At 42.5% G+C, this 16,238-nt stretch overlaps 1 protein-coding gene across 11 annotated transcripts in view; it reads right to left on the bottom strand.

Moving 5' to 3' along the window:
• LOC119851994 (myosin VIIA and Rab interacting protein) overlaps nucleotides 1-16,238 on the bottom strand; it is a 371,019-nt gene that overhangs the window by 60,676 nt on the left and 294,105 nt on the right. For all 11 annotated transcript variants that reach the window (XM_038392707.2, XM_038392709.2, XM_043508865.1 and 8 more), the window contains one exon: nucleotides 14,551-14,700. In XM_038392707.2, coding sequence (XP_038248635.1) covers nucleotides 14,551-14,700 — 150 coding nt within the window. The remainder of the gene's footprint in view (nucleotides 1-14,550; nucleotides 14,701-16,238) is intronic.

Raw genomic sequence — 16,238 nt, 5'->3', positions numbered from 1 at the left:
GGGAGTAGCATCGAGAGTGCGACTGCGACCGGTGCTGTGCCGTGATGGAGAGTGGTGCCGCGACGAGGAGCAGTGCCACTGCACGGAATGGTGTCAGTCTGAGTGGTGCCACGAGGTCTCAGAGCATAACCTAGACCTCGAGCGGGACCACGACCTATCAGCCGACGACCACCTTGACTGGGAACGGCTCCGAGGATCGGGGTTGCGAGACCAGTGCCACGAGTCAGACTGGCGCGTAGCATACGTGCGATGCTGGGACTCAGAGTGGCGCGGTGATGGTGGTCTGGGGGCAGACAGCCCAAACATTGCCGGTTTGCCTCTTGATGGTACCGGGGCTCGAGTGGTGGAGGCCTTGAGACCGGGGACCTGGACGCCATCATTTCAATGAGCCCTCTAGCAGCCTCAAAGGTGTCTGGTGTGGAGGACAGTGTGACCTCCTCTACCTACAGGGAGTCTGGCTGTGCGGGGCTTCCTGGGGGGATGGAGGCCCATGCAGGTTGAGGCCTACTGGAGGGTCTGTCAGTCTTATGGCCGTGGTCCGCACCATGCCCTGCCGGGGGTGTGGCGTCCATCTTAAGCCTTTATGGAAGCTTTCCCATGACCTGCTTTTTACGGGCGGCTGGGGAGTAGGACGGATGCTGGGGAGAAAGCTTCTGGGCCCTGGGAGATTGCCGACCCCTAGGGGGGGTGTGCAGAGTCCTTTTTCGGTGCTGAAGACAGGACCACTGGAGGAGTGCACCACACCGAAGCGCTCGGGGCTGGGTCTTATGGCGGACGGGGAGCAGACTTCATGAGGAGTTTATAGATTCATAGATACTAAAGGTCAGAAGGGACCATTCTGATCATCTAGTCCAACCTCCTGCACAGCGCAGGCCACAGAATCTCACCCACCCACTCCTACAAAAAACCTCACCTATGTCTGAGCTATTGAAGTCCTCAAATCGTGGTTTAAAGACTTCAAGGAGAAGAGAAGCCCCCCTCAAGTGACCCGTGCCCCATGCTACAGAGCAAGGCGAAAAACCTCCAGGGCCTCTCCAATTTGCCCTGGAGGAAAATTCCTTCCTGACCCCAAATATGGCAATCAGCTAAACCCTGAGCATATGGGCAAGATTCACCAGCCAGATACTACAGAAAATTCTTTCCTGGGTAACTCAGATCCCATCCATCTAATATCCCATCTCAGGGGATTAGTCCTATTTACCCTGAATATTTAAAGATCAATTACTTACCAAAATCACATTATCTCATCATACCATCTCCTCCATAAACTTATCGAGTAGAATCTTAAAACCAAATAGATCTTTTGCCCCCACTGCTTCCCTTGGAAGGCTATTCCAAAACTTCACTCCTCTGATGGTTAGAAACCTTCGTCTGATTTCAAGTCTAAACTTCCTGGTGGCCAGTTTATATCCATTTGTTCTTGTGTCCACATTGGTGCTGAGCTTAAATAATTCCTCTCCCTCTCCTGTATTTATCCCTCTGATATATTTATAGAGAGCAATCATATCTCCCCTCAACCTTCTTTTAGTTAGGCTAAACAAGCCAAGCTCCTTAAGTCTCCTTTCATAAAACAAGTTTTCCATTCCTCGGATCATCCTAGTAGCCCTTCTCTGTACCTGCTCCAGTTTGAATTCATCCTTTTTAAACATGGGAGACCAGAACTGCACACAGTATTCTAGGTGAGGTCTCACCAGTGCCTTGTATAATGGTACTAAAACCTCCTTATCCCTACTGGAAATGCCTCTCCTGATGCATCCCTAAACCACATTAGCTTTTTTCACAGCCATATCACATTGGCAGCTCATAGTCATCCTATGATCAACAAATACTCCAAGGTCCTTCTCCTCTTCTGTTACTTCTAATTGATGCGTCCCCAACTTATAACTAAAATTCTTGTTATTAATCCCTAAATGCATAACCTTACACTTCTCACTATTAAATTTCATCCTATTACTATTACTCCAGTTTACAAGGTCATCCAGATCCTCCTGTATAATATCTCGATCCTTCTCTGAATTGGCAATACCGCCCAGCTTTGTATCATCTGCAAACTTTATTAGCACACTCCCACTTTTTGTGCCAAGGTCAGTAATAAAAAGATTAAATAAGATTGGTCCCAAAACCGATCCCTGAGGAACTCCACTGGTAACCTCCCTCCAACCTGACAGTTCACCTTTCAGTAGGACCCGTTGCAATCTCCCCTTTAACCAATTCCTTATCCACCTTTTGATGTTCATATTGATCCCCATCTTCTCCAATTTAACTAATAATTCCCCATGTGGCACGGTATCAAATGCCTTACTGAAATCTAGGTAAATTAGATCCACTGCATTTCCTTTGTCTAAAAAATCTGTTACTTTTTCAAAAAAGGAGATTAGGTTGGTTTGGCACGATCTACCTTTTGTAAAACCATGTTGTATTTTGTCCCATTTACTTCAATGTCCATAACTAATTTCTCCTTCAAAATTTTTTCCAGGACCTTGCATACTACAGATGTCAAACTAACTGGCCTGTAGTTACCCGGATCACTTTTTTTTCCTTTCTTAAAAATAGGAACTATATTAGCAATTCTCCAATCATTCGGTACTACTCCTGAGTTTACAGATTCATTAAAAATTCTTGCTAATGGGCTTGCAATTTCAGGTGCCAATTCCTTTAATATTCTTGGATGAAGATTATCTGGGCCCCCCGATTTAGTCCCATTAAGCTGTTTCAGTTTTGCTTCTACCTCAGATATGGTAATATCTACCTCCATATCCTCATTCTCATTTGTCATGCTACCATTATCCCTAAGATCCTCTTTAGCCTTATTAAAGACTGAGGCAAAGTATTTGTTTAAATATTGGGCCATGCCTAGATTACCTTTAACCTCCACTCCATTCTCAGTGTTTAGCGGCCCCACTTCTTCTTTCTTAGTTTTTTTTCTTATTTATATGGCTATAGAACCTTTTACTATTGGTTTTAATTCCCTTTGCAAGGTCCAACTCTACTTGATTTTTAGCCTGTCTCACTTTATCCCTACATGTTCTGACCACAATTAGGTAGCTTTCCTTGCTGATCCCTCCCATCTTCCACTCCCTGTATGCTTTCTGCTTTTTCTTAATCACCTCTCTAAGATGCTTGCTCATCCAGCTTGGTCTACAACTCCTTCCTATGAATTTTTTCCCCTTTTCTTGGGATACAGGCTTCCGATAGCTTCTGCAGCTTTGATTTAAAGTAATCCCAGGGCTCCTCTACTTTAGATCCATAAATTCTTCAGTCCAATCCACTTCCCTAACTAATTTCCTTAATTTTTGAAAGTCAGCCCTTTTGAAATCAAAAACTCTAGTTGCAAATTTATTTTTGTTAATCCTTCCGTTCAGTTTGAACTGAATTAGCTCATGATCACTTGAGCCAAGATTATCCCCTACCACCACTTCTTCTATGAGGTCCTCGCTGCTCACCAAAATTAAATCTAAAATGGCATCCCCTCTAGGCGGTTCAGCAACTACTTGATGAAGGAATCCATCAGCTATCGCATCTAGGAAAATCTGAGCCCTATTATTATTACTGGCACTGGTCCTCCAGCCTATATCTGGGAAGTTAAAGTCTCCCATGATCACGCAGTTTCCATTAGTATTTACTTTATTAAAGACATTAAAAAGGGCTCTATCCATATCCAAATTAGATCCTGGCGGTATATAGCACACCCCAAGCACTATCGTAGGAGAGGCTTTACTAGTTTTCTTCCCCAATGTAATTTTTGCCCAGACGGACTCTGTCTTATCCATTGCATCGCTTCTTATTTCTTTATTCTACCTCAGCATTGATATACAATGCTACTCCACCACCTTTACCTTTGTTTCTGTCTTTCCTAAACAGCACATACCCTTCAATACCTGTAGTCCAGTCATGACTACTATTCCACCATGTTTCTGTTATCCCTATAATATCTGGTTTCACTTCCTGCACCAGTAGCTCTAGTTCCTCCATTTTGTTACCTAGACTCCTCGCATTGGTGTACAAACATCTTAATTTTTGCTGTTTGGCCTTGCTCACATTTTGTACCCTATTAGGCACAGTCATTCTACAGCCAGTATAACCTATCAGACTAGTATCCACACTACCCTCGCTCCTTATATACATTCTCCTACCCACGGCTGTATCCTTTCTTACTTCGTCTTCTTCCCTCTCAATGCTAAAATCTGGTGTGGAGATTACCTGGACATCTCCCAACCATCTCCCCCAAATTCCTAGTTTAAAGCTCTTTTTATCAGTTGTGCCAGCCTTGATCCTAGAAGTCTATTTCCTTCCCTACTCAGATGAAGTCCATCCCGAGAGAACTGTCCTCTGTCTGTGAATGCCTCCCAATGGCCATACATCCCAAAGCCCTCCTTATAGCACCACTGCCTAAGCCATCTGTTGATAGTCATAATCTTGTCACACCTTTGTTGCCCTTCTCTAGGAACAGGAAGGATCCCACTAAAGATCACCTGAGCCTCAATTTCCTTAAGCGTCTTCCCCAGCCTAGCATAGTCTCCCTTAATACTTTCCAGCGAGAATCTAGCCATATCATTTGTTCCCACATGAAGGATAATTAGGGGATTCTTTCCCGCTCCCTTTAGGATCCTTTTCAACCTCAGGTCTACATCCCGTATCTTAGCACCCGGAAGACAGCACACCCTTCTATTCTCTGGATCAGCTGTCTATTCCTCTCAATAAAGAGTCCCCTATCACATAGACCTGCCTTTTCCTGGTGACAGTGCTATTCTCCAGTCTCTCCCCTGTTCCCTCTGGCTGCAAGTTCTTTCCATTCCTATTTTCCCTTATAATCCTTTTCAACCCATCCTGTATCCTCCTGGGGCTCATATTTGGTGAAGTCTCCCTTGACTCTTCCGCTTTTCCTATAGGACTAGCCTCTCTTCTCTTCTTCCTTACCCTTCCACCTTCAACAAGTACCTGCTGAGCCCCTTCTTCATTTTCCAACTCTGCAAACCTGTTCCTAAGCTCTATTTCTCCTTCACTAGCCCGTCTTTTCCACTGCCTGGTTCTTTTAGTCACATGCTTCCACTGACCACTTTCCTCACCCAGTCTCCCCTCAAAATTCCCCAGCCCTGCTTCCATCTGTAAGTCTGAGCTTTTCCCTTCAGAAACCTCATACCTTTGCTCCATCATCTGTTCAAACCCCTTCCTCAACTCAACCAGACTTTCCACCTGCATCTCCAAACCTCTGATCTTTTCCTCCATCAGTTCTATCAGACGGCATTTCATGCAGAAAAAACTCTTACCAGGTCCCCCCTCCAGGATCATGTACATACCACAGCTTCCACATCCAGTCATCCTCAATGTGTCTTCCACTACAGGAGTCACTCCCACAGCTGCCTCCGTATCATCGCCTTCCCACCTAAGTCCTGTTAATCTGGGAAACACAAGCCACACCAAAAAGACCACCCCCCCCCAGCAAAAGCAAACCCCAAACAAGCACCACAATACAAACTCCCCTTTCAAACTCCCCTGTTTACAGCTCTGTTTGTTGGCTCCTGTGCCGCTGCCTGACTGGCTGGCTACCTTTATAAGACCTCTAGTCAGAAAAGCCCCGCCCCCTAATCAGAGCTCAGCTTCTCTCCCACCACAAAGCCCCGCCCCCTAATCGGGGCTCAGCTTCTCTCCCAGCACAAAGCCTCTACACACACACACACACAATACAAAACCAAGTACAAATACCTTCTCTTCCAACAGAACTCCCACTCAAACTCCCCTGTTTACAGCTCTGTTTGCTAGCTCCTGTGCCGCTGCAGCTGTCTGTGAGTTGTTTTAGTTGAATATCCCTCTCCTTTCTAGTGCGAGGTTTGAATGTCTTGCAAATTTTGCACTTATCTGCCTGATGGGCCTCTCCCAGACACCGAAGATAGGAGTCGTGGGGGTCATCTGTGGGCATAGGCTTGCCGCAGGGGCTATAAGATTTGAAGCCCTGGGACGGCATGCCCCGGAACCCCGCGGGGCACTCGTTGAAGGGAAAACCCCCCAACTGCTAAAGACTATACTTAACAACTAAAGATAATAATTAACTAACAATGGGTAACTATATACAAAGATAAGTAGTATAGCCAGGGAGTAGTGGAGCACAAGAGACCATTGTTCCAACAACTGTCACTGGTGGTAAGAAGGAACTGACGGGGGGTCGGGCCAGCAGGGTCATATATAGAGCGCCATATTAGAGCCACTCCAGGGGGCTCCACAGCCGGCCCGATGGGTAGCTGCTAGGGAAAAGTTTCTGACATCTGTGCAAGCGGCGTGCGTACACACCTAACTGCAATAGATATGAGCAAGCACTCGAAGAAGAACTTCTCGTTTCTATCTGAAAGCTAAAATGAAGATTAAAAAAAATATTCCAAGCACATTTGACTGAATTCTAGGAAGGTGACAGTCACTTTTCTTTTATTTTCTCATCCCTCTCTTATTTCACTGTACTTCAGCATCTAGATACAATAGATAAAAACCTCACCCTATACAATCCTTTAATTGAGGGATGAGTATCTTGTAATTACAATTTAATTTTTTTTTCCCCAAAAGTAAGTAATTTGCTGTTAATTTCATGTTCTGTGCTGGGCTTCAGTGAGGAGGAGGTGCTGCTGCTGGAGAAAGGAAAAAACTGACAGGAGCTAACATATTGAAAACCAGGTGATTGACACCCAGGTAATTGGAGAATGTCCATGCAACACATTCTGTAGAATATGTTTCAATTATTCTAAACAATAGATACCAGATTATGTCTAAACATCTGTTTATATTTTATCTGTATTTTTATATTTATACAATACATTTTACATGTATTTATATAGCATGTTTTATGATGTACAGTAGTTAAAAGATGTGAATCGGTTTAGCTGGCATATATTTCCTGCTTTGTAATCCTTTCTTTGCTTCATGCTGCTGTCCTGTTCTGTTATGTCTGCTAAACAGGATCCACTTTGTTATACTTTCTTTGAAATGTTTTAATACTTTGTATAAAGTTTGGGACAAATGCTAAGAAGTGCTGAGCACTTCCAGCTTCCACTGATTTCAGTGTATATTTTCTTTGAATAAGAGCCAAGTAAGGACTGAAGATTTTCGGCCCCTTCCTTTTGTCAAGCAAATCATTTAAACAAGTGAATAACTCAGTATGTTGTATTCCTCACAAGGAGTCAAACCAAACCCATACCTGAAAACCAGTTCAGAGAGGGTTTTTGAGTGAACCGGAAACTGAATCTGAACTGAAAACCTCTGAATCGCATTGAACCTGAACTGGAACCAATCCCAAAACCCAAAAATCTGTAACCAGTTCAAAATCACAGGTTCAATAATCAGGCACTGGAGGAGGGTCTTTTGGGTTTGCTGAGGAAGGGTCTTTCTCTGCTCCACCGCTAGAGAGAGAGACTAAACTTCCCAAGAAGCTATTGAAGGAGGTGAGGTAGAGAGAGGTTCTGGGATTGGCAGTTATCCTGTCATGCCCAGTTGAGGACTGCCCATAGAAGGGAACTATAATTCCCAGAACACCTCCCTCCCCCCACTGAGGGAGCTTGGTTCCTGCTCTGCAAGTCAATGTAGAAAGGACATTTTCTGGGCTGAAATTCATTTTGTCACTTCAGCAGTCAAAATATGAGAGAGTTCTGAAGAATGTTTTACTAATGCGTGGAAATAACTTGTTTTAAAATAATTTTTCTAAAAAGAAATATATATCGTATTCTTTTGCTATAAATTACAAAGCAAGCATAAGAGTGTGTGACATTAATCTGCAGCAAATGTACATGAACTGGTTCAAACAGGTTCAATGTGATTGAAATGGTTATCAAACCATCATTCTAAGTTAGTGTCTGAACTGGAACTGAACCAAAGAGTTAAAACATGTTGATGAACCTGAAACACAACTGACCCACAATTGTTAATAGTTCGACTCCCTTATTTTTCACATAATTAGCTTAACTTGCACATTTCTGTTTCCCCTAGACTGCATCAATAATGTGGATTTTAATTAAATACTCCTCTTTCCTCTATGCCTAGCTGTTTTAAATACATTAAATTATGAATGAATTTCTGTTTACATTAGCATTATTTTAGCCAAAAGTTAAAACCACTTATATACCAGTTACAGCACATTGGGATGCCTGCATTCCATCAATACACCAAATGGTTGTTTGCTTTAAGTTGCAGTGACTTATAGTAACGGAATATACTGAAAGGACACAAAATAACCTATCCATTATTCAAAATTCCTGACATCTTAACAAAAAAGAAAAGTAGTACTTGTGGCACCTTAGAGACTAACAAATTTATTTGAGCATAAGCTTTCATGAGCTACAGCTCACTTCATCGGATGCATTCGGTGGAAAAGACAGTGGGGAGATTTATATACCCCCACAGAGAAGATGAAACAATGGGTTTTATCATACACACTGTAAGGAGAGTGATCACTTATGATGAGCTATTACCAGCAGGAAGGAGGGGGGGGGGAAGGAGGAAAACCTTTTGTGGTGATAATCAAGGTGGGCCATTTCCAGCAGTTAACAAGAACGTCTGAGGAACAGTGGGGGATGGGGTGGGGGGAGAAATAACATGGGGAAATAGTTTTACTTTATGTAATGACTCATCCATTCCCAGTCTCTGTTCAAGCCTAAGTTAATTGTATCCAGTTTGCAAATTAATTCCAATTCAGCAGTCTCTCGTTGGAGTCTGTTTCTGAAGTTTTTTTGTTGAAGGATAGCCACCCTCAGGTCTGTAATCGAGTGACCGGAGAGATTGAAGTGTTCTCCGATTGGTATTTGAATGTTATAATTCTTGACGTCTGATTTGTGTATTCTTTTACGTAGAGACTGTCCAGTTTGACCAATGTACATGGCAGAGGGGCATTGCTGGCACATGATGGTATATATCACATTGGTAGATGCGCAAGTGAACGAGCCTCTGATAGTGTGGCTGATGTGATTAGGCCCTATGATGGTGTCCCCTGAATACATATGTGGACAGAGTTGGCAATGGGCTTTGTTGCAAGGATAGGTTCCTGGGTTAGTGGTTCTGTTGTGTGGTTGCTGGTGAGTATTTGCTTCAGGTTAGGGGACTGTCTGTAAAGCAAGGACTGGCCTGTCTCCCAAGATCTGTGAGAGTGATGGGTCATCCTTCAGGATAGGTTGTAGATCCTTGATGATGCGTTGGAGAGGTTTTAGTTGGGGGGCTGAAGGTGATGGCTAGTGCCATTCTGTTATTGTGGAAAAGCAGCATCACTTGCCCCATAACCTCAGCCGTGCAGAACACAATTCCATCCACAGCCTCAGAAACAACTCAGACATCATAATCAAAAAGGCTGACAAAGGATGTGCTGTCGTCATCATGAATAGGTCGGAATATGAACAAGAGGCTAGTAGGCAGCTCTCCAACACCACTTTCTACAAGCCATTACCATTTGATCAAGAAACTCCCTGAAAAAGCACAAGAATAAATCCGCACAGACACACCCCTGGAACCCTAACCTGGGGTATTCTATCTGCTACCCAAGATTCACAAACCTGGAAATCCTGGACGCCCCATCATTTCAGGCATTGGCACCCTGACTGCAGGATTGTCTGGCTATGTAGACTCCTTCCTCAGGCCCTAAGCTACCAGCACTCCCAGCTATCTTCGAGACACCACTGACTTCCTGAGGAAACTACAATCCATCGATGATCTTCCTAAAAACACCATCCTAGCCACTATGGATGTAGAAGCCCTCTACACCAACATTCCACACAAAGATGGACTACAAGCCGTCAGAAACAGTATTCCCGATAATGTCACGGCTATCCTGGTGACTGAACTTTGTGACTTTGTCCTCACCCATAACTATTTCACATTTGGGGACAATGTATACCTTCAAATCAGCGGCACTGCGATGGGTACCCGGATGGCCCCACAGTGTGCCAACATTTTTATGGCTGACTTACAACAGCTCTCGTCCCCTAATGCCCCTACTCTACTTGCGCTACAATGATGATATATTCATCATCTGGAGCCATGGAAAAGAAGCCCTTGAGGAATTCCACCATGATTTCAACACTTTCCATCCCACCATCAACCTCAGCCTGGACCAGATCCACTTCCTGGACACTACGGTGCTAATAAGCGATGGTCACATAAACACCACCCTATATCGGAAACCTACTGATCGCTATTCCTACCTACAGGCCTCTAGCTTTCATCCAGATCACACCACACAATCCATTGTCTACAGCCAAGCTCTACGATATAACCGCATTTGCTCCAACCCCTCAGACAGAGACAAACACCTACAAGATCTCTATCATGCATTCTTACAACTACAATACCCACCTGCTGAAGTGAAGAAACAGATTGACAGAGCCAGAAGAGTAGCCAGAAGTCACCTACTACAGGATAGGCTCAACAAAGAAAATAACTACTAGCCATCACTATCACCTTCAGCCCCCAACTAAAATAAATAAATAAATGCTCAAATAAATTTGTTAGTCTCTAAGGTGCCACAAGTACTTCTTTTCTTTTTTGTGTATACAGACTAATACGGCTGCTACTCTGAAACCTGACATCTTAACATTATCTATTGCACCAATCAGTACTAATAACAAACAATGGAGTCATCCATCTCTTTTTAGGGGACACAAGGAATCCAACATTCAGTCTTATATTAGCAATTTTACGTTGGCATGAGACCTTGAGGAAGTTTGGGAAGAAAGAAGGTATTTTATAGCTAGTGCCACACCACAGTACTTACAATTAAGCAATGAGAATATATTTCAGAAGAGATACTTTTAAGAATACATATATATGGAGATCAACACATTTTTCCAAAATCAAAACAGTCAAATATATCATACAGTCTGTTTCTATTTACTTTGTTGCCCTTGATTTATAGCTTGGGCTGTATTCATACACTATTTATATCAGAACTACAAAACGCTGTCTTAACTAAACTAACAATTATTTAGAAACAAGTAATTTTGGACAATTGGGGAGGTCATGCCGACCGCACAGCAGCATTTTCCAGCAGAGACAGATCAGACATGTACAATGCTTGACATTAAAAGTCAGCATTTCACATCAGTTAGAACACAGTGGTATTTAAGACTACAACAATTTCCCTCTATACTTAGATAGGTGATATCTGTAATAAAATGTGTGGGTAAATGTGGATTTTTAATGCCTTCTGCTGTAGCACGCAATCTGTTTAAACAACTGTATGTGATTAGGTCTATCATCCTGATTAAATTCAATGTGTTACCATCTTACATACAAAAGGAATACACTTTTTGCACGTATGGTAATTTGCCAGTTTTGCATTACAAAAAAAAGATAGTTGTCTTATCTCTCTCCCGTATTCTGTGCATCTTTCGTTCCCTGTTCACATTCTTGTTCCACTTGATTTAATCTAACCTGCTTCTGCTTAATTCACGGAGGAATTTGGTTGGTTAGTTGTGAAGAAATTCCTAAACAAAAGAAACTCTGCCTACAAATTACTTATTAGGAGATGGATCTATGTATACAGCTATGGCCCTGATAATACTCTGTCTGGGATGGCTCTGAAAGAGGCGTGAGCTGAACAGGCTGAAACTGCTTCTATTAGACTGGTCACAGTCTTTTTAGTTTGCGTATATATAATCTCACTTATCACTGGTCAGTGTGAAGCTTTCTCTAGTGAGCATGGGCACCTAAATGTCAATTTCTGTAGAACTTATGCTTTCACTTAAGAACAAAAAATTAAGTTTCTAGTATCTAGTTTCTAGTCAATTAAGATAATCTTCTCAAAGGAGAACTCGTAAATGAATGCAGTTCAGTCTTCTTGAGTCTACAGACAGATGCAGGTCTCCTCTGCAGCTCATATCTTTGCCAAGCAAAAGCAGAGAGAAATTAGAAAATGGTTTATTTCACAGCTGTTATTCAGAATCAATTGGTCACTGACTGCTCTCTGCTTGCTCCACGTGAGGCACGTTGTGGCAACAGGTTCCACAAGTATTTACTGGGAACTCGAGCTACATTTTGCTGATTTGAGGGTAGATTAGAGTTTCAATGGAATCCAGACGGATAGGCTTAATTCTGTTGTATTCAAATTCTTATATGGCACCCAACATGTCTAAATATCCAATACAAACTGATGGCAGTTAAAGATTTGTAGCTGGTTATTATAAAGGAACCAACTGTAACATGACCAGTTGTGTCTGTCCAGATTTCTCCATCAAGTCTAGTACAACTGAAAACAAAGAAGAGTTTCACTGAAGTGCAATTACAAAAATAGGGATATGAACTTGTTTGCTATTTCTGTACTGAATCCCGACGTGTATTGATTGCATGTTGAGTTCTCTAAATAAAAAGGAACAGCAGGATTCAGTTTGCTATTGAAAACTTTTAAAATAATACCTGAAGATTTGAACAGAGCATTCCTTTAGGTCCTGACTCTACAGTCCCCGAGGCAAAACTCTCATTGACTCAGTGGGGGATTTTTTTTTTCAGCCCCCAACATGGTTTCACAAACAAGCTGTCCAATAGTTGGATATCACGGTGTCTGATATGCTTGTAGAATCATATGAGGGGTGTGACGGAGGAACAGGGCAGAAGGATACATACATACAGCTTCACAGGGATCCCCTGGGTCAGATATATGCACCATGAGCCATTAAAGGATGGTGTGAGGTCTCTACCAACAGCCAGTAGCTCACTGGTCATCATAACCGTTGAGAAATGTCTGTACAGATTAATTATTATGAAGTTATGTGCCCATACTGAAAATTATGTTAAGGCAGTATCCAGAAGGTGGCATGTCTCAGAAAGTTCCTTTCAGGCAGGTGGTCACAGACACTTATCGCTCCGTCTGGTCATTGTGTGTCCCACTATATGCCTATTTGCAGCCTGAGCCATATGCTGATAAAGTATTTGTGAAATCTACAAGGAAGGAGTATACAGGAAATAACCACTTTATGAATAAGGACAGTGGATTGTTCTAATATATCTGGAGTGCAAACAGGCACCTGGGACCTTTCACTGAGAAGACAGCTGACAGAGTGACTTGTCTTATGAATGGAGAGTCACTGCCAAACATGGCTGTAAAAAGGTGGAAAGACTTCAGGTGAGCACTGCTCTGTAAGACAGGTAAGTAGCTAAGTAAGTCTAGTTCTATAACGTGTGTTATGATTTTATTCTATATGTAACCATTTGTTTCCAATTTGTCTACTTGTTATCACTTGAACCTCTATACTTTAAATAAAAACGTTTACTTGTTTTCACTAGTGAGATGCCTCACAACCCAAGATACACCTGGGAAGCGTGACAAGGGAGTCTAAAAAGAGAAATGAATCTCTCAACATAAAACATCCAATCCAAAGAAACTACTGATGCTTATTTTCACCCACTTTCCCTTACTGCTGTAACTGAAATCTTACTGTTGTAGCCTGTGTAGATTTTCTTCACTGCCTAGCTGGTGCTAATGATGTTTTGCTGAGAAAATACGCAAAAGGAGGGGACAAAAACACTCTTGTAATATAACATGGGACCTACACAGTACTCTACAGCTGTGTTTAGTTTATTTGTTTAGAGAGCTAGGAAACAAAATAAAAATCAACATTTAGACTTGTGTTAACAGCTCACAAAACAAGAAACAACATTTAACAGAATCAAAATATAGCGAACCAAGCTTCAAAAATTATTTTAGAGAAAAAAAGCACCAAGGATCCAATCTTGTTTCCACTGAAACTAACAAACACAAGTTTTTACTTAATGGTGAACATTAAGAATTTGCACATTCCCCCCCCCCCCAAATTCCCCAATATAGTAGGAGGTCTTCACTGCAAAAAAGAAGCTCAAGGTCTGCAATGAAAAAAATGTAGGCATAAAGTTGTGTCTGTACCTTTCTGCACACCTCAGTGTGTGTAGACAGAGTCCCAACATTATGGTTTAAATCACCCACCCCTGGTATGGCTGATCCAGAGCACAGTGGAATCACTGGAAAGGATCCTATTGACTTCAGTGGATGAAGTAGTAGTATATACATTGGAAAAGACTGGCTTGAAACTTATTCATTTCTCTCAGTTCAAGGGATACTTTAGAACATAGTCCCTGTTCACCCCGTGAAAGAAAAGGGGGGGCAGCCATGCCAGAGTGGGGATTTTCAAAATGATCCTCAACATTTACCATCCAGGCACAACATCATCTGTTCCCCCACTGTTTGCTGTGATGATTAATGATAATGAAAAAACTCCCTGGGCTGAATTCTGTGCTCTGCTACGTCAGTGACAAGTGGATGAAAACTTAACAAAAATGGCCATGAGAACATTCCTCTTGCAGAGAGGAAAGCTTCACTGACATAAAGCTGGCATAGAGCGTGTTGGAAGAGAGAGGTAGTGTGAGAGGAATAGCCAAGGGCCCTACATCTCACCTGCTCATCAGATTGTGGTATGCAAACAACATTTACTCTTTGGATTTAACGCTCACGCTTTGCATATTTGCATTTAACCGTCTAGTCAGCACACCCATCTCTACTATCTCTATTTTCCAATTTCTCGCAGCAGAAAATTTAGATGGTTGAGTTTGGTCACTCACCCATAATGTGTAGGATCCCCTGCGACTGCCTGGAAAAGTCAGCATGCTCTGATCTGAAACAGCAACAGAGGCCAGACCGCTGCTTCTGGACTGTGGCCAATCAAAATCAGCCTCCGCCTGCTCAGCTTTACTTTTTTGCTTTCTTATAATCTGTAGGGTTGAAATTAAAAAAAAAAAAAAAAGGTTACTGGAAAGTCCTGCCAGAGCCATATGGCTCAAAATGCATTGGCTGTGTCAAGATGAACAGCATGGAATAGAGTTTCCTTTAGCTTCGGCCCAGCTAATTCAAGTCTGATTTTCACAACCTGCACTCATTTCTTCTTATCTGAAGTCAGAGGTTTGCAAGATAATAAAGTCATTATCTAATATCTGTAGGAACACCAGAACTGAATTAAAACAATATGGAAATCTATACCCCACCAATGGTACTTACAATATGATCTATATCTGGTAGCCAAGTATACATTTTCTAAGAATAAGAATACATAAGTAGATGAATATTGGTATGGAATCATAGAATAAAGGATATGGGCTAGATTTCAAAAGCACACCTAACTCCTATTGACTTTTAAAGGGAGTTAGGTGCTTAAGCACCATTTTCTAAGATTCATAGATTCTCAGGCTGGAAGGGACTACTGTGATCATCTAGTCTGAGTTCCTGCATAACACAGGCCATTGAACTTCCCTGAATTTATTCCTGTTTGAACAAGAGCATATGTTTTAGAACAACATCCCATCTCGATATAAAAATTGCCACTAATGAAAAACCACTTCAACCCTTGGTAAATTGTTCCAGTGGTTAATTACCTTCACTGTTAAAAATGTACACCTTATTTCTGGTCCGAATTTGCATAGTTTCATCTTCCAGCAATTGGATTATGTTATAACTTTGTCTGCTAGATTGATGAGCCCATTTTCTAATATTTGTTCCCCATGGATGTTCTTAAAGACTATAATCAAGTCATCCCTTAACCTTCTCTTCGTTAAGTGAAACCAATTGATCTCCTTGAGTCTAAGGGTATGTTTACACTGGCAGAGTTACATCACTGGCAGCTACATCGCCACTCAGAGAGCGCTGAAGGGAAACCACTGTTGTGTGTTTACACTGTTAGCTGCCTGCGCAATAGTGTGTTCACACTTACGGCACTTGCAGTGGTATTTGGAGCTGCACTCTGAGCAGCTATCCCACAGAGCATCTCTTCCTCTTCTGTCACTAAGAGTTGTGGGAAGGCAGAGGGGGTCAAGGGGCATCCTGGGTCCTGTCCCAATACCCCGTGATGCATTGCTTCACATCCCAGCAATCCCTGTGCTTCTGTCTGCATTCGGCACCATCTTTCAACAGTTTGTGTACTGCACGCTCTGCCTTTTCAAGCTGCAGGAATTGATCCCGCACTGTTGACCAGCATGCTGCTTGCTGTCACTAACATGTCACGCGTGGCAGTGGAGTTATTCCTTAAACTACAAAGGCAAGAGGAGTGAGACATTGATCTTGCCATATGTAGTAGCTATGACACCAGATTGCTTGTGGCTTTCATGGAGGTGCTGACCACAGTGGAACGCTGCTTTTGGGCTCAGGAAACAAGCACTGAGTGGCGGGATCACATTGTCATGCACGTCTGGGATGATGAGCAGTGGCTGCAAAACTTTCAGATGAGGAAAGTCACATTCATGGGACTGTGTGATGAGCT

This window comes from Dermochelys coriacea, chromosome 2, assembly GCF_009764565.3.
Source record: "Dermochelys coriacea isolate rDerCor1 chromosome 2, rDerCor1.pri.v4, whole genome shotgun sequence".
NCBI classification, from domain to species: Eukaryota; Metazoa; Chordata; order Testudines; family Dermochelyidae; genus Dermochelys; species Dermochelys coriacea.
Note: the sequence above shows the minus strand (reverse complement) of the source record. Positions and strands in the feature narration are given on the sequence as shown.